At 35.3% G+C, this 19,904-nt stretch overlaps 1 protein-coding gene across 5 annotated transcripts; it reads right to left on the bottom strand.

Annotated features, from left to right (window-relative positions):
- Positions 1 to 290: 290 nt before the first annotated feature.
- babo (TGF-beta receptor type-1 babo) lies at positions 291 to 19,779 on the bottom strand. Of its 5 annotated transcripts, XM_089178054.1 has the most exons (10): positions 18,347 to 19,779; positions 16,719 to 16,830; positions 15,043 to 15,200; positions 13,348 to 13,502; positions 11,242 to 11,450; positions 8,443 to 8,676; positions 8,064 to 8,297; positions 7,647 to 7,987; positions 7,288 to 7,527; positions 291 to 7,204 (listed from the first exon to the last, which is right to left on the bottom strand). In XM_089178054.1, exons 2-10 carry the CDS (start codon positions 16,774 to 16,776, stop codon positions 7,082 to 7,084), a joined length of 1,752 nt encoding a protein of 583 aa, XP_089034180.1. In that variant the 5' UTR covers positions 16,777 to 16,830; positions 18,347 to 19,779; the 3' UTR covers positions 291 to 7,081. The 5 variants fall into 5 exon arrangements, with proteins under 5 accessions (XP_089034180.1, XP_015185354.1, XP_015185352.1 ...); XM_015329868.2 differs by lacking the exons at positions 11,242 to 11,450; positions 13,348 to 13,502; XM_015329866.2 differs by lacking the exons at positions 13,348 to 13,502; positions 15,043 to 15,200.
- Positions 19,780 to 19,904: the final 125 nt, after the last annotated feature.

Raw genomic sequence — 19,904 nt, 5'->3', positions numbered from 1 at the left:
GAAAGCGAGACACGATCGAGGTGCGCATCGTGCCGCGCTATTCGCGATTATCGCACATGTATTTAAATGGATAACGTTAATTCTATGCTATTATTACACATATAGGTATTATTGTCCGTACACACAAATCTCGCTATACGACATACACAATAACCTGTGTCAATATTAATTTAATAAATAAATTCAAAGTCGTAAGTACAAAAGTTCGTTGAGTCCTCTCTTTTCTCTCCTAGCGTATCCTGTTTTACATGCTGTAAGGATATATCATAAAAAGAGATTGCATCAATCAATAAGCTGTTAAAAGTAAATTCCATTTATTCAAGCCAATTAGGTATTTTCCACAGACCTCAGTGGCAACCCTCTTTTTTTATTTATCTTATATAGTCTGTTGAGACGTTCAACGTTTACGAGATCTTTTTAATATTAATCATTCACGTTTTCTTTTTTTTTTTTCCTTTTTATTCATTTAAACAAGATTACGACTTATTAAAATATAGATAGTGTAATATGCTCGTGAAAAAAATAGTAAAATTTGTAAAAATCGAAAACGTTAAACGTTGTTAAAGGATTACATCGCATCATTGCGAATTACAAATCGATAATAGTGATAAACAATCAGCGTTATCGGGTTGTGTATATCATATATTATTTTTTGTTAACAGTACCACAAGACTCATCCACGTTACACCAGCCACGTTCCGTACAACAAGAAATTATTTGTAGTACTTTGAATACATCACACAATTCTATGCGAGTGATCGTAATCCTGATATGATGAAGATAGTTTTACCGAACGTCCCAAAGTTACTTAAGAATTCTTACCAATCGTATACGGCGCACCACGTTAAAGACAACAAAATTCTTCCTTAGTCATTTTTTATCTTTGTGTGTATGTGCATGTATATGTGTATAATGAGTAGACTCGAATGAACCCTTTCGCTACGACAGCAGGCCTGCAAGTACATTTCGCAAACGAACAGCGGTCTTCGGTATTTCGACATTTCTTATTACACCTTGTTAAGTTACTTTAACAATGTTTTATAGAAAAGAATGAATTTTGTTGAAAATGATACATCAACGATCGCATTATCAATAAATCAATTATACCTTTGTCAAGTTTAGCCATGATTAGTAACAAAAGGGTTATTCAATAGTTCTTACACATTCACCCAAGTAATTAATTATTCACTGTATTGTCTCTGTGTCGTTCTCACAGAGGAGCAGTCTTTTTATAAAATACTTACACTTTTGTAAGATCAATCGCTTAATGCTTTTTCCTCGAGTAAAATCTATCAACAAAATGATGATGACTATGATGATGATGATGATGATGATGATGATAATAATAATAATGCAAACGTGGCATGTGATCGCTACGGACCTATACCTATCTATTCGTATCTGTAAGTGTATGTTTGCATTGTATGTATACATATATGCAGTGTTTTATTTGTAAAAATAAAAAAAAAGGTGCCAGAGAGTGGGTTACAGCAGAAAAAAAAACACTGCATATACATATCTCTTACAGGGAATAAAAAACAACATCACTCGTAGATCCAACCATCCATTACGAAAATTACAAGGGTTCGTCGTTCTATCGGTGCGCAATTGATCGAATAACATTTACATCGTTATTTACAGGATTATTATACATTGGAAAGAAATAAAAAAAGAAAGAAACATTTTGAACAAAGTGGTAGAAAGTATGATTAGACGCAATTATATAGTAACGCGCTTAAAATTAATTTTATGCTACGTTCGAATATAATAAACGTAATATATTATGAAGGCAGAAGAATGAAAAAGTTCGTTTGCTTTTTCCTTCGCTAGAAAAAAAAGAAAAAGAAAAAGAAAAAGAAAAGAAACGAATAAAAAATCACGTTTGAACCATCATTAGGCAAGTTGATTGTAGAATATCTTATATATGTAATTTCAATTGTTACATATTTTCGAAGATAACGAATATTATGCATATTTTGAGAATAACAGTAGGCCAAATATCGTGTACACTTGATAAATGAAAATAAAATATCAAATTGTTCATTTAAAAAATCTCTTATCAATTATCGTTCTACATTTTCTTATAAACTTGTACTTTTTTTCGCATTCTTAATAATATTCCAATCAATTATAGATAGAATAATAATTATTAAAGAAAAAATGAATAAAAGAAAGGTTGATCGATGATACCTTTGAACAATTGTTTTTGCTAAAGGAAAAGGTACAAACCAAGCTGTGCCACATTGATTATCACTATTTATCGCTAACTTTATCTTGTCTTTATAACCCCAGTAATATTTTTCCAAATCGTGAACATTCCTACAAATTTGATCAATCTACTTGAAAGTGTAAAAATCGCAATACTTTTTCCTCATGTTGTTCGTTAAAATCATTCCTATTTAAAATTCTATCTTTCTCTCACAATAATTCACAGAACATCGTACTCCATGATTTGGAAAACTTCAAAGTCTATTATTTACAGTCGTAACACTATAAAAAGAGCTCGCTTTAACACATTTGGAATCACTTGTCGTATTTTTATTTAGCTTCTTAACGATTCTGTTGATCTATTTTCCCAGGGGAAAACAATGCGACATAGAAATTTGTTTCGCCTGAATATACGTGGTTCTACCTGTATCTAATAATTGCTTCGCAATACCCCTTGAATTAACTGGCAAATGTTTAAAATAAGTTAGACTCTATGTATATATATATATTTAAATACAACTTCTCCCCTTCAACGATATTGATAATGGCATAAATGCAGCCACAATGATGCAATATTTTTCTTTGTTTTATTGTTACTCTCCATTTGTACAAGTTTCGACTTAAACCGTTAAGATGGAAAGAAAGAACGATAGAGGATGAAATCTTATTTGGCAGTTTAGCATCGTCGGATATCATGATTTTGGTGAAATTGATTGGACGCTTCAGAAATACATCTTTACTCAATTGGGAAAATAATGATTTCCTATTCTCGGCAAAGAAATGAGCTTCGAACGATACTGGCTAAACGATGTATCAACGTTTCATCAATGTGAATTCTTCTTTAGTATCCCTTAAATATTCGTATAACTTCACTCTTGCCAATCTTACTAAGTTTATCTAGCTATATATGTATATGGTATGTAAATGTATCGTGTCCCTGTGCGCATGTATCATACGTGTGTGTATGTGTGTGTGTGTGTGTGTGTATTCATTATAAAGGAAGTGGCGAGGATGTAATTACGAAGATCATCAACTAATATTATCATTACTAATTTTTCTGCTTTAGTTAACATTTGGTTGGGTATTGGCACAGAGTTGTACTAGCAGTATGGAAATATCTGCGGAAATATCGCGTCGATGAAAGGCCCACGTTCTTTTTATTGAAACGGCTAATGAATTTATACTTATAAAGATTCGTCAACGCGCATTCGTCAACTTGCCCTTTCGTTTATATATTTTATAAATTAGCCTACTTCGTAATAGGAATGTACAATAAAAGGTGAGCAAACAGAGTTTTACTTCGAACCATTTGTTAGTTACGATTTAAATACAAGAATGATATAAGTATAATAATTATCAAAGCTATCAAGAGACATTAATTACCTTTAAATTGACTGTCCATCATTAGGTCCCTATGTGATTCGGTAAGATCATAAATAATGATCATCGAATAACCGATCGGTTTAAGTCTATAAACAGTCTTCTGGGACATGCGATTTGTTATGTCATTAATGGAATAAATCGTACGGTATAGCAGGATATAAATAATTCTCAGTTTCAATTCTGATCAGAAGAAAAGAAACTTGTCACAATGCGAGAACAATCGAAATTTATGGTCCTGTCTATCGTACCTTCTTTTCTAAACAATAATCTACGTCGTTTGCTATGTTTATTAAGAAAAGTTCACATAAACCCTGTAAGATATGTATCCAGCCCGTACTATTTATTATTTTAATATTTCTCAGTCTTATCTCTATCGCAATCTGCGGCAATTGAATTAAATAAATCCATTCTTACAGCATCATATATAAGCCAATTAAATGTATGTTCGTTACTTTGCCGAGATTAGGAAAATAAAAATGATTTATTTCTTTCGTTATTCTATCACGATCTTGAATAATTATATTATTATAAAAACAATTCTTCTTCAACTTAGGACTTGTCACTTATAAATAATGTAAACCCCGAAGCATTTAATAGCCGATGCTTTTAGAAAACGGAAGAGGAAGTGAACGCAGCGACCAAGTGCGGTGTCATCGATAAAAAAAAAAAACAATATAAAAATACGATTATGTTTTTTAAAAGGACTCTTGCTTTCGCTACAATAATTATATTTACTTTTACGTTGATTATTGGATGACGAAGATTATTAAACCCTCTTTATCTCTATCTCGCCTTCTTTCTTTCGTCTTCGACGATTATTCTTAACGTGCGAGCACACTACTACGTACGAAATCTTTTATTACCTTATTTGCAATCGTTCTCGCTTTATTCGTCCAATACAAAATTATCGTCGTCTGCTTTATTATTCAGTATCTTATCCTCTAATGAATATTAAACACCTTGCCAGACTACTATTACCAAAAAAAATGAAACAACGAGCAACGACTTTCCAATTTCATTACAATCATTCAAAAGTTATTATTTATCGTTTCATTTGAAGCAACTATTTCATAGTTTATTATAGAGATTCAACGTTGAACGTTGTACGCTAATAAATACTCCTCGTCAAAATTATCGACATAAATTAAGAAAACTTTAGGTGAACATATTACTACATCTCGATATCTTCGCGATAACCAAAGTTAATAATTTACATAAGTAATAAGTAATATGACAAAGTAATAATGTTACGCTTTGCGAACAACTTTTGTTGTACCAAAAATATTAATGTTTATCAGAGGATAAGATAATTACTAATGAAGCTTGCTAGTGCATATCATACGTACATTCGATCTATGCCAAATTTATAAACTCTCCTTTCTTCGTATTGATTGCTTTTCGTCGTACAAAATACACAACATATCGTACAAACACCGAACAACCGCTCACTCTCGTCGTCTTGTCTGTCAATCTCAACGCGAAAGAGAAAGAAAAGAAGAAGAAGAAGAAGAAGAAGAAGAAGAAGAAGAGGGGAAGAAGAAAAGATAAACTGAAGAAAAACGTTGGAAAAATAGTAGAAAATTGTGCTCGTAAAAAAATGATTACAACGTCGCCAATAATTCATACGTTGTAGCTCATTAGAATGATGACATTTCTCATTCCCTTCTTCTTTTTTTCTTTGTCTCTCTTCCCGTAACATTCCATTAAAAAATTCCTGAAAATATAGATTCTCCAATGTATATCTTTCTCTTTATCTCTCTCTCTCTCTCTCTCTCTCTCTCTCTTTCCTTTCTTTTTTATTTGTATTATTAGCGTCTCTCGTTCGCAATTTTTCATTTCTTAGTTTTTTTCATACTCGCGCAAAAGCCACTCTCGCTACCATTAACTCATTTGCTCTCCTCCTTTCACACTACTTAACAGTCGCTCTTGAGCTTAGCACCCTTCAAAATTTCAGCCTTCCTGTGTTACAAAGGAAATACGTTTCGACACACTCGCGGGAAATACCGTAGCATGTCGCGATGATCAACTTGCAAAGCGTACGTCGTCTTAAGAGAAATATTTCGTTATATCTACGTTAAAAACGTTACACGCGTGGACGCGTATATACGTATGTGTATATATATTTAAGTCAATCAGTAAATATAACTGGTCGTAAATAAAAGGCCTTCCAATATCAACGAAATAGCGATAAAAAGCTCTTCGCATTATGAAACTACCATTTATCAAGCAAATTTTTGTTTCAATGTAAGAGTTTTATCTTCTCCCTTACCTATTCCCCAATTTTGCATAAAGAAAAGATTACAAATATATTTTGAAAAATCATAATTCTTGCTTGTATTTCTTTGAAAAGATCAATTTGAAAAAGTTTACATAAACTCGTGAAAAATAATCAATATATAAATGGCATGTACGTTTAGTTTACTTTTTGTCAATAGCAATTTCTTCCCCGCCGCTTGCATCGTCAAGAACAAATTTGTCTGCGTATTATATGCATTTCTCTTGTAACACACGTTGTAAACGGTACATGCTCTCGAGAAGTTTGGTTTCTGCTCGCACTTGTTCAAATATCGACGATAAGTTTCATTTTAAGTATATATATATATATATATATATATATATATATATATATATATATAATAAAGGAAGTATTTAAAAATAGAAACACTATCTTGAACATCTTGAAATAAATAAAAACATGTTCGATAAACAAAATATTCTGGTTTTGTTCCATAATCTCCATGGATAGAACACATTCGATTAAACAAAAGTCAATCAGTTTTATTATACAATGTAAGGCATGTAACTTGAATAACTCGAATAGTTGATAAATCGTACATTAAACAATAAACAATTATTTGTGAAGAAATTTGTTGTTTCGTGTACAATTAAAAAGTTATTCGAAGTAATGAAGTTAGATGCCTCGCGCTGCATTATCTTTATTCATATTGGGAATACCATTTGTGGTTAATCGACATCGCCCCGTCGAGTAATTCCCTACGCACGCGCATACGAACTAACATATAAACTTATAATTATCGCTTAATTATAATCCATAAACATTACTACAGGATAAATTTATGTACTTTATCTTAATAGTATTATAATAAATATACAGCAGTAATGTAACGTAGATTATACTTTGATTAACCAAAAGCATTTTTCAAGCTTTTCGATTGACTTTAGCTTTGTTGTTGTGTTCTAATTAAGAAATGTTCCCCAATTTGTTGTCAAAAATAATATAATAAAACTATAATCGATTGAATTTGGCATGCTTACCAAAAAAAAAGAAAAAAAGAAAAAAAGAAAAAAAGAAAAACAAAGATAAAAACATAAATAAAATAACTTATAAATCGTGTGGACTTGAATAATCCATTCTATACTCTTCTGGAATACAATTTTGTATTTAACTTACGATCGCATTTTCCTATTATTTGCGAAGCATTACAACACTGACACTTTTGGAATGGTCCCTCCTGATCTTCTTAACACTCTATTTCAGATCCTCCATAGCGCCATAATTGGCCAAAGACTTCTTAATTCTCAGCGCAGTCAGTCTTGCCGCGGCATTCTGGTACCAACATTCCTTCATAACTTTAGACATCACTTGCAGAGCCTTCAAACAATTTGTCAAAGATTCGTAAGGATTACTAATTATTATTAATTATTATGAAGAAGTTAAAAATGTGCTCAACTAACCTCGATCGACTGCCATCGATTTGGTATGGAGGGCCTCTGTCTGTCCGTACAGACAACCTTACGCATTTCTTCAATCGTAGGATCGGAAGGCACCAAATCGTAAAAGGGCAGTTGATAATCGTCGTGAATTCCACCAACGTTACAACGTCTTGCAATTTCCCAAAGGATCAAACCGAGGGCATAGACGTCTGCTCTTTTGAACGAATCAAAGTGATTCATATTTATCGTCTCTTCCAAGACCTACAAAAAGAAAACAAATCCAGCAAATTATTTTCTAGCTATATCGTTGCATATGGTGGTATATACATAGAAAGAGACGTGACGTGACGTGACGTGACGTGTCGTGTCGTGATTATTACCTCAGGTGCCATGTAACGTTTAGTTCCAACCCTGTTATTTAATTGTATATCAACGGTATCCGTGATTACGTCATGTCTAACAGCTAATCCAAGATCGCCAATCGCGCATGTACCATTCGTCTTAACGAGAATGTTCTTCGATTTGAGATCTCTATGAGCGATAGCTGGTTTACCTTGCGTACCAACAATTTCCATGTGAAGATGCGCCAGACCAGTGGCGATCGACAAGGCCATTCTAATCATACCATTCGTATCTACAGTTGATCTATTTAGGTAATCGAAAAGCGAACCTTTTTCGTGGTAATCCGTGATCAACCACAATTGCGTCCACGTACCGTTGTCTACAAGCAAATACGAATAATTACAATTAGACAATAACGTAACAATAAATTATTTCAGTCGATCGAATGTTAATACCTTTATTATCGGCAGCGATGAAGCCAAGGATATTGTCATGCCTCAACATCACCGTCTGATAAATTTCTGCTTCTCGAAACCAAGATCTTTCTTCTCGCGAGCTAAAGATTTTAACGGCAACATTTTCACCTCTCCAACGACCACGCCAGACCTCACCGAAACGACCTTTTCCGATCGTCTCAACGAGCTGAATCTGGCGCGCTATACTCCGCTGTACCAGAAGTGGCAGACCTACTTGGGAGAGAAGGAACATTGGACAAAATATTCTAATCTATTTCATACAATTATCGATTGAAAGTTTTGGTTGTTTTTTTTTTTTGTTTTTTTTTTTTTTTTTTCGAAATGTACAACATTATTGATTTAATTTATTTCGACCTACCCGAACCACTGCCACTAGTGGTCATTTCCAACATATCCCTAATGGTGACACCTCCAAGGATTGGCCGATCCGGTGCCTCCATCGAATCATCTGGGAAATGTCTCACTGAACTTCTCTTTGACGCGTATACGTGATAAATGATCATGACGATAAGAACGATTAAGCCTATAGGCAGTGCTATCATCAAGGTCGTTTTCCAAGTGACCCACGACGCATCGTCCCCATTCAACGACACTTTTAACAAGACGACAATGACTTTCCATTATCATATATTTATTATTAAACATCGCTGACGGATACAAATTTGACTCTCGAACGGCACAACGGTAATTCAGCGAAATTAGCGTTTCATCAATCAAGAACAAAAGAAAGCAAGATGAAAGGGAATAAATATTAGAGTGAAGCAAAAGTTCATTTTATTATTCACTTCAATATCTGACTGCACTATCTGCACTATCTGAAACAACAGAATAAACGGGCGAACTTTTGATTCACTCTAATAATACAAAAGAAAATATTGCGTGAAAAGCTATCGATGCAAGCTATCGATGCAAGCTGAAAATGCAAGCTGAAAATGCAAGTTGAAAATGCAAGCGCTATTTTTTTACCAATTTCCCAAAATCTGCTTGTAATCAAACATGCTTATCATTGTCAGTAATGAAAATAAAGGATCATTTTGTTCTTATATGTTCCCGTAGAAAAGGCTGCTTTTTTTGGTTCGTTGGGATTATCTTCCCTACCTGATAAATAATCCTTTGTGATACCTAGAAAAAAGAATTTCGTGCATTCCTAGGAATACCTTTTCTTACTTCTCGTACAAATGATTTCTCGTCAATGAATTTGACGAAGAATAAGGATCGTCATATTGATCGATATAAGACTTTCGACTTTGGACTTTTGTACCTTCAAACTTACCTTACTTAAATCTTGACAATTTTCCACAAAGACCTAGTGGACTCTTAACACACTTGGATGCTGTTAATATTATTATGTTACACCAGAAAAAAAGAAAAAAATTGAAAGGTTAATTACGACAAGGATTGTGTTAAGTGAAATACGACACAAGGAGAAAAAAAAACTTGACAATCTCGTCGCAGTAAGAGTTAAATTGGAGCGAAAAAAAAATCTCAACCAAATCGATCGACTTTGTTTTCTTTCCCAATACCATCATTAGACATAGATCTTCTGATACAACGTACACGGTAAGACGATATACGATGATGATTCCCATTGAAATTAATGGTCAAATGAAAAACCAACTGGTTGATGATGAGTAGTATGAGACAAGAAATATTGTCAAAAAGCATTTATTCGTATAAAATTTGTTCTATGAAATGAAAAACCACGAGTGGGATCTACTTTTTCCTAACAAAGTACAACAGGAGAAGGAGTACAACAAAATTGAAGATCCTTTTTAAGATATACTCTTTTCGTAATGAACATATTACTGTCCTTTTGTATTTTACTACTACTATATATATTCTCTAATTCGATTTGATTTAATTTAATAAACTGAAAAAACAGCCATATCAAACAAACAGTCATAAAATAGTAAACAGGAGTATTGGACAAAAATGATTTTCTTCAAATCGATACTGCAAAGTATTTTGCTTTTAATTGTAACGTTCAAGATAGCAGACAAAATGAAAGCGAGAAGGATAGAGAGAGATTTACGCTTTAAATAAAAAAAAAAAAAGAAAAGAGAGAAAAGAAGCCATGAAAATATTTAATCGTTATCTTATCCGACTGTAACGCATATGAGCGACTACGTTATCTCGTCAACATATTTTCGTCGTAAATAACAGATGTGAACGATACAAAAGTCACAGGTCTGTTGAAACATTCCGAAACTCTTCAAATATATGCATTATTTTATTTCTTATTTTTTGTGAAAACAATAAACGCAGAAATTGTTCTCTCTCTCTCTCTCTCTCTCTTTCTCATCTTAAAAGTTATTTAACAAAAAGACAGTAAGAATATCGTAGAGCAAACAGAGAACGACCATACCATTTGAACTTATTATGAAAAAAAAAAAAAAAAAAAAAAAAAACAGAAAAAAAAAATGTCGATAAATGTTCTTAAACAATCTGAAGGAGCTCGCGTATTAGTCAACCGACACGGTGACACATATAACGCAAGTATACATGTTTGTGTGTGTGTGTGTGTAGGTATGATGTGTGGAGTCAGTTGTAGGTAAAAGCAAGATGTGAAGGAGAACGAGAAACGAGCAAACGAGATATGGAACGATGCAAATGAACGCCCAAAACGATCTTTCACATAAGCACCCAAGGTCGAAGGTAAAAAAGCCCGAATCTTTTTTCTTTCTTTCTTTCTTCTTTTTTTTCCCCTCATCGTCGTGCGTACTCTTTCCAAATGTTATGTCTTACGAAACCTGATCTCTCTTCAAGCCTTTCCTGACTTCTGAGAAATCGCGTAAATGCAAATTACTTTGGCATTGAAAAATCGACTATCAAAAAATAATATTAATCGAGTTGTTTTAAAAGAAAAAAGCATAAACTTGATAATAGTATCGGCTTTGCAATTTAGATATTCTCTCAAACGACAAACTTCTACTGTAACTCAAACTGTTAATAATTAATTATTGTAATTATTAGTAAAATAAATCTATTTATTCGTACGACCTCAGTAGAAGAGGTACTTTGTAAATCTTAGATTGTGATAGAATGTGTGATTTTAGGAGAAAGAATTTGGATAAAAGGTAAAAGAGAAGAGGAGACGTTTCGCGAGGTGAGACATCGTCCTTGGAAAGGAAAGCACGCACGGCGATTCTCGTTGTACCTCCTCCGAGGTCGTTGTCGTTTCGAGAACCTTGTCGAGGCTCGAGTTCGTGAGGAGGAAAAGAGGGCCATAGCTCGCGATTGCAGAAGTCGGAGTGGTCGCAGCAAGCAACGACGAACTTGATGTCGGCAAAACCATTCAGGGTGCCATTCGTTGTACACCAGACAGAGTATTTGGGCGCCGGGAAGAAGTACGTCTTATTGTAACACCTGAGAACAATGTTTCAATGACGAATATTTCCGCTTAAGAAAGACGTCTGCCTCTTTTCCTTTGGTTCTCGACATTTTCTGCACGATTAGCCGGAATATCATACAGATACAGATCATATTCATCATTATATAACTATATGAGAAAAGGAGGAGATGGAAAGGTTAAATGAAAGAAGAGAAAGATGCTGCGCCACTACTACTCTCTTTGGTTCGACTTTTCTTTGATAAAATCATTGCAATTGCAAATTGGTTTTGTAATCTACAAATTTGGCACAAATATAAATGACATTTCGAGAAATCGAACCAAGAAGAAGGAAATAATGAAAAATTCACATATGAGAAGATATTTCAAATGATAGATAAATTTGAAATGCATAGAAATCACAGATGGTCAGGATGTTTCGATCAATGAAATGCCTAAAGTATATATACAAGTCCATCATTTTGTATCCTTTTTGTCGACTATAATATAAAGTAAAATATCGTAGAGTAGACAGCACCAAAAAAAGCGTTTCAATACGTTCAATAAAATATTACATTCTCTTGACGTCATTATCGTCCTTTAAATATATACTAGTATGTACATATCAATAAGTAAATAGGTAGCATAGTAGGGATAAGTACTAAAGAGATTAATTCGGTTAGGAATAGAGAGCATGCGATACAAAGAACCAACTATTTCTTTCTCCATCTTCCAAAAAAAAAAAAAAAAGAAAAGAAAAGAAAAAAATAACCATCGAAATTGACACCGTTTCGTTGGAATGTTGAAACATTTAACCAATATTAATCCCATTTGTACGAACAAATTTCATCTTATTATTTGAAAAACCATATTGTGAAAAATGGGATCCAAAATATATACACATATGTACATTTAATAGACTTTAAGAAATGAAAAGAATAGAGAAGAAAAAGATGGAGTTGCCCAAAAAACAAAAAGTAGAACTAGAAAAGAAGAGAGGTGTATGTACAAAATAGTTGCGATATTCTTCTTCTTTCTTGTCGCACTTACAACAGAAATTTCTATAGCAGTGCAACAAAGATTTATCTTTGATAATAATAGTGCAAAAAGAAGAGAAAGATTAAAGTAATCAAATAAAATAGCATGCTACGATTTTTAATTACGATTATATACATATATATATATATATATATATATATGCTTACGTACAATAAATGTACGTATAGTGTATATATACATAAATGTACTTTAGCAAATATGCTATATATGGCTTTAAGTTTTGATACAAGAGCAGCAAAATAAGGCAGGAAATAGTAGTTACCTCGAAGCAACCGGAACTTCCATAGGTGGCAAGGTCTTCTTATCCGCGTTGAAAATGTTAAAAAAAGAAAAAGAAGGGATATAAAACTCATAGGGGACCTATCGATTATTATTCAAACCCGAACTTTTAATTGTAACTTCGAATCAAAATACATTTGTAAAATAAACATTAAAGGAAAATCGCGATTGATCGCAACACACAGTTGCAAGCCACGGCACAGAACGTCACAGTTTAACGTATGCTAAACGTATATATTACGTAATATTTACAGATTCAATCGAGAATTGGACAAAAAAGTAATTATCGCTCGTAAATAGCTGAGCAAAAGAACAGAGGAGGCAAAAGAACAGTGGGCGGGCATCGACTAATAGGAGGATCTAAGAAAAGCACGTGAACCTTTGATACGGTAAGAAGAAGTTCGCATACAAGTATAATATAATATACTATGTACAATACTATTGATTAGCATTAGAATAGCACGAATTAGCGAGGCTGACAGAGAGAGAGAGAGAGAGAAAATAGGTGAAAAAAATAGGAGAGAAAAAAGGTATAAAAGCCCGTGCCACCTGAGGAATTTCCGTCATGTCCGGAGCTCTCACGGTTTATCATCCTACCTTCTTTGGTGCGAGGGTGCAGCTGAGGTTTCAGATCCCGATTGCAAAAATCCTCTTTGCAGCACTCGATGACAAAGGTCGTATTTCGCGAGTCGCTCGTCATGCAGAAGATGAGCGGTTCGGGCTGCGACGACGACAGCTGTTTGTTCACGCACCTTCAAGCCGATTTTGCAAAAGTTTCAGACAAAAACGGACCAACCAGAAAAACAAGGGAGAACACACTTTTTCTCTTCTACTTCTTGTTCTCGTTCTCGTTCTCGTTACAAACGAAGCTACATTGACAATCGATAAATTCGATATTACACGCGACAGTTGAAAAACATTTCTAATTTTTCTTTTGATTTTTACCGACGAGAACGTTCAATTGATTTTCTTTTACAAATGAATTCGCAACCGAAAGGATCGATAAACAAGAGAACTCTATTATATCGAACACTTTCGAAGACGAGTTTTTGCTTCATAATATAAGCATTATAACAAAATGGGGTTGTTGGTTGTTGTTGGATTGTATTATAAATCAAAAAATATAATAGAAAATAAAAATAAGAAAGAAATGAAAGTAAAGAAGAGCAATCGAAGAAGAGAAAGGAAAGAAAGATCGAAGAAAAATACCGTGCAACTCAACACTCCTTTCGTATATATAAAATACGTTACTGTAGGGGGTAGCCGGGTTCACGTGGATGGCTGAACTTTCCTGAAACTTTGTTTTTCTTTGTTTTTGTTTTGTTTTGTTTTTTGTTTTTTTTTTGTTTTGGTTATTTTCGCAACACGCAATTTTTGTCACGGGCAAGGCAAAAAACGAAAAAGAAAAAATAGATAAAACAATGAACACAAACCAAAAAGAAATGTCAAATGTAAGGTGTGTGGTGGTGTTACGTTAATTGGCTTGGATGATCGTCATCGAATCACGCGATGATTTATCTCGTAAAGGAGGAAAAAGAAGAAGGAAGGAAAAGGCGAAAAAAAAAAACGAACACGCTCGAAAAAGCTTTCAGAGAGCGAAATTTGTAAGAGCACACGATAATATCACAGTGCAACTAAGAACACAAGAAGGATCGGTTAGTCAAAGATTCTTCGTCTCTTTCTCTTTGAAAAGAAGAAAAATGATAAATACGATAGTAAGTATTGCAATGTTTTAAGTAGCAAAAAAAAAAAAAAATAAGAGCATTCTCTTACGAACACGGAAAATTTGATAATTCCCGTTAATTGAAATGTTACATTATTATTGAAATACCTTGGCACTATAAAAAAAAAAAAAACATCTAACTTCGTTGGTCACGATTAACACGCGATGAGAGCGTTTTGTTTATTTTTCAATTTGGCGCTAAAAAAAGACGGAAAAGTAAACAGCGTCAAAGAAGCATCCTGTTAGAACTTTTTTTTTAACGCAATAACGACGTTTCCGTGAATCGACAAGTAGAATAACTGTAAGGAATGCACGCACCTCTACACGCTGAAAAAATTCTTGCCGTTGTTATTAACGCCTTTTGCACCGTTAATTCCATAGGGTTTCCGTCTATACATACATATTTACAAGGAGATCGCTCGTCGTAAATATCTACGTAATAGTGTAATATATAAATATATGGAATTATCGGCACAGCAAAGAAAAAAAGAAGAAGGACAAAAATGAAGAAAGGCAACTCGTCACACGTCAAACTGCATCGTTTGGTTAAACCGCGAGAAATTCAATACCTGGCCGTAATTCTGGAGAAGCGGAGGACAGTAAATCCGGATGTAAATTTCTGTTGCAGAAATCTTTATCGCAGCAGCTTCGAGAACGATAGATGCCGGGCTTACCATTGCAGAAAAGTGGATCTTCGGGGGGGAACCAATGCCATCGATCAAGGCACCTTTTACAACATTACAATCTTACGTTTAATATATCAACAATTATACACACTATTTTGGTCATTTTTATGAAGGATTGCGGTCCTTGAGGTTGACAAATAAGAGCCAATCTGTGTGTGATCATATAGATGCATATAGCATGTGATATCTTTCAATGAATTATTTCACGCGAGACTATGGCGACAGCGGTGATATTAGATCAACGCGAAATCGACTCTCGCTCTTGTGTCTTCTTCGCAATGAAATAATCTCGGTCGCTTTATTTTCGATTTGATCGGCAGACCAAGTTATCCCCGTCTGGCGCATTAAATATTTAGCCAGTGTCCACCATGCGTCTGCTGGTTCGTAGTGACGTTACTACGAGTTTGCTTGACGTTTAGAAAGCTCTCATCGACGTGTCGTCCTATGTCTGCTCTGCTTCTGCTCTGCTCTGCGCTGCGCTGCGCTACGCTACGCTGCGCCGCGCCGCGCTGCGTTTGCGATTCAAGTGGATCGATAAACGATTCCACGATAATATCATCTCCAAACTATAAAGCAACCCTAAATACATTTCCGATCAACTCGTTGACTAATCTAAATATCTCATTTCCCAGACTTTCTATCAATTATTATATCAATACGAGGAGGGCAACGATTACAAGAGAAAAGAGACTCATTTTCATTTGTACAATCGATGCTAGCAGAGTTCGTTTTTATTTTCTTTCCTTTTGCCTCCCTCTTTTTTCACGATTTTCCCTTGCTTCTTCTTCTTCTTCTTCTTCTTTTTCTTATCCTCCTCGCGTTCCTTTCTAACCAAATTAAACTCGTGAACCTTTCAATGAATATCATTATTGTTATGATTCGAAAACGATTCTGGAAGATAGACCAAGTAGATTGAAAAGAAGATAATATCATCACTCATGGCTACCCCCAACATGCAAAAAGAAAAAAAAACAGAAAAAAAAATGAAAATAAAATGGAGTATTTAAAATATCTTAAAATCGCGATGGTTGGGGATAAAAGTCGATGAAAATTCGACGCGGGACGTTACCATCGCGACAAGCGGCGGCGGCGGCGGCGACGGCGACGGCGACGGCGACGACGAACAACAACAATAATTCGTATCCATCGACTAAAAAGACCGAAAACATAGTCGCTAATCGTGCCTTGGCGACTAGCCCGAAAAAGAATTTCAAACGTTTCTAGAAAGGGGAATAATCGATCGTAAAGAAAGCAACGCTTTTATTATATATAAATAATACCGGACGTATGGCTCATATTATTGAAATTAAGACACCTAAAATAATCATTGTTTTTACGAAAATATTGAAATGCAATAATGATCGCGAGGAAAATTAGAAAAACTTCATGACGAGTATAGGTATGGTGCATGGTGCCCCTCGTCGTATCGACGATCGATAAGCATTTATTGATTTCTATGACTCTGAAGTTCAACGTATCCATTGACATCTGTATCGATGTGTGGAAAAAGAAAAAAGAAAAAGGAGAATGAAGAAAAAATCCATATGCATATTCGTTACCTCCTTGCATACGTGATGACGTCATTCTCCAGGCTCGTACTGGCAAAACAATAGCCATCGGTTTCACACGTGTGGTTGTTATCCGTGCAAATATCGCAGTAACATTTTAATCCTGAAATCAAAAAAAACATCATGATATTGTATATTGTTGTTGTTATTTTAGACATTTTCTTGGAGATCCATCTAAATAATAATCAACGATATATACCTCGATGCATCATTGACTTATAAGAAAGAAGCCTGATCAGTTCACGTTGAATAAATCTTTTTACAAGATTATTGCTTACGTTCTATTATAATATTGATTGTTAGTTTCAAACAGAAAATAAAGCTAATCAAATATAATCCAATGGATCAATGCTTGTTTTCTAAGTGCATCGTCGTATAGATCGTTGCTTTATATTATAAGCTAACTATTCTAATTTAGTATTCGTAGAAAAGAAACTACTTTCTGAGAAAAAGAAAGATTAAAACACGATACGTAGTTTTTTCTTCGTATCCTCAGCAAAAAATGTACAACGGAGATAAGGAAAGATCAAAATTCGTCTAATTCGGTAAATCTTTGAAGAGATAAAGTGAAACTGTTATGTCGCAGTTTTGCTACGTAAACTAGACCAGAGGAAACGAGTTTAATTCGAGAGAAAGAGAGATGTGCACGTGCGTTTTATAAGCAGTATACCTGGACTCGATATATACCAGTGGATTCTCCGTAAAAGATTTGATATTGACGAAAATACGACACATGTTTTTCCCCCCTCTCTCTCTCTCTCTCTCTCATTGAATATCACGTTAAATCGATTGATATATTATTTTGTGAAAAGATTGCGTATCGACTCTATCGACGATTATCCGTCAAAACTGTCACGAGCTATCCACGTTTCTTGTCTCGACAAAACAAATACTACATTATATTATTTATCAGAAAGGACAAAAAAATTAAACATGAATTTTAATCGCTTGTATAAACATCGTAAATTATCTTACTCGATTATTATGCTAATCGTTGCCATTAATTATAAGGAATGATTAATAAAAAAAGAAGAGTGAAATGCAAAAAGAAAAGGTCCAGCAAAACGTATCTAGCGATATTACACGAGTAGTCGTCCACTTCATTTTTTCAAGTGCATATAAATGTAGAAATAATGTACGTACGTATGTAGTACGTGTGTAAAGAGGGGGGGACGAGGAGACGAGGGGGGAATTACATATACATAACCTGTATATAAGTAGTTCTCTACAGACGCAGAATCTCCGAAGAGAAGAAATTGAATCGACTATTCTCGGGCTAACCGACTCGTCGTTGCTTATGCAACGTTACGCACTTTACATAGACCGTAGAGGGAAAAGAGCGGGAAGGCAGGCGCGTGCGGTCGAACGCGCACGGTTCTGCGTTTTCCCTCTTTGTCTCCTCTGCTGCTGCTGCTGCTGCTGCTGCTGCTTCGGTTGACATACGTAAATATATACGTAATATTACGCGTATGTGTTAGGTATTGTACGTATGCGTGCGTACGTGCGTACGTGCGTGCGTGCATGCGTGCGTGCGTGCGTGCGCACATGTAGACTATATAGAGTACGTTAGAATATAGAAATTTATACATAATGATAAACATAATAAGAGTCATACTAACCGTCCACCGAATATGACACGTAAAGTAAAAAAAAAACCGCCAGTGCGAGAACACTCGCGGAGTAGCTTCCGCGCGCGCCTCTCATTTTCTTCTTCCTCCTCGTTCCCCTCCACCGTGTTTTCGTCCTCTTTCTCCTCTTCCTTTTTCTCCACCTCCAACGGTGAAAAGAGAAGTGAAATCCTCAATCGTAACGAGCACCGAGTTGTTTAATGGCAATGCTTTCCGTAGATTTTCTTACAATCACATTCGCGATTCCTGTTAAACTACACCGTCGGCGACGACGACAGCAGCGGCAACAGCAGCAGTTACAGCAGCAGCAGCAATAACAACCACGGCTCGACATCGACGTCAAAAATGAAAACGAAAAACGCGACGACCTTGTCATCTTTCTATTGTCGAACGTTCCTACTTTTGCCTCCCCCTTCTCCTCCACTCTTCCACAACTCTTCCTCAACTCCTTCTCCTCCTTCTCCTCCTTCTCCTCCTTCTCCTTCTACTTCTCTTTCTGCTGTTCTTCCCCAATAGCGTTGAGATAATGTACAGTAAATCCACGACTTGTACTGAAAATCAAAACCACACCAAAATGTCTATTTTCTTCAAATATTATCTTCAAAACAATTATCTATTTTTCGTTTGGTCTCGCAACGCAAACAGATCACATTGCGATTTTCGCATGCGGCTTACGCCACCACCACCAATTATTCACTACCGGCACGGATGCGGCATCTTTCATCAGTTTGAAGACAGAATTGCTCCGAAAATCATGCAAGCTTACGTACGCTCCTTCTCCTTCCGTTCCACTTCTTCTATCCCTAACGGATCTAATCTTCTATCATGACAATCCTTCTCGATCACTCTATTTTCGACCTAGTTAGATTAAACGACGTCGTCAACGTTCAGCGACCAAATCCTTACCAGTCGCCACACAGCCGGTCCCGCCGCCATTTTACAACCAACCGTGTGCTGCTACTGCTGCTGCTGCTTCTTAGCTAAAAACCCGACTTATCGTCGCTCTTTTCCTCGGTTCTTTTTGATCAAAGTCGAGTTCGATCATCACATCGCAACCCGTTTTCTCTCTGTCTCTTTTACCCTCATGCGTTACGCTACTATGTACGCTACTATGTACGCTCCTCCTCACCTCTTCACCACCTTTGGCGCTACTTACTTGTCCACGATACTACTACACATTTAATAACCATTGACAAACACTCTTCGTTTCTATCGAATTTATCCACATAGAAAATGTCGCTTGTACAAAAGATTCTTATTTCACTGTTGTTGTTGTTGTCGTCGTCGTCGCCGTCGCCGTCGCCGTCGCCGTCGCCGTCGTCGTCGTCGTCGTTGTGTCACGCCGTCATATGCAATTCTTAACCAGCCACTACAATCACGATTCGCTACAATAATCACCCTACTACGACTCGCGATTTGCTAATGTCGATGGTACTGCTTGCTTATCTGCTACCATAACGCACTCTATCATTACTTATAGGGCATCTGGTGGCAATCAGTGATACTACATTGGTAAATAGAGTGCGAATCCTTTTAAATATATAGGTTT

The sequence above is a fragment of the Polistes dominula genome, unplaced genomic scaffold (assembly GCF_049000335.1).
Source record: "Polistes dominula isolate Pdom_NZ unplaced genomic scaffold, Pdom_raw_medaka contig_77, whole genome shotgun sequence".
NCBI classification, from domain to species: domain Eukaryota; kingdom Metazoa; phylum Arthropoda; class Insecta; order Hymenoptera; family Vespidae; genus Polistes; species Polistes dominula.
Note: the sequence above shows the minus strand (reverse complement) of the source record. Positions and strands in the feature narration are given on the sequence as shown.

Bases quoted from the DNA above. Each gene is read 5' to 3' on its own strand.
- babo (XM_089178054.1), bottom strand. From the start codon at position 16,776: ATGGCTATTGTTTTGCCAGTACGAGCCTGGAGAATGACGTCATCACGT. The intron at 11,451-13,347 runs GTAGGATGATAA...CATTGTTCTCAG, and splicing joins GCACCCTCGCACCAAAGAAG to GTGTTACAATAAGACGTACT. The intron at 8,677-11,241 runs GTACAACGAGAA...TCTTGTTAAAAG, and splicing joins CGACAACGACCTCGGAGGAG to TGTCGTTGAATGGGGACGAT.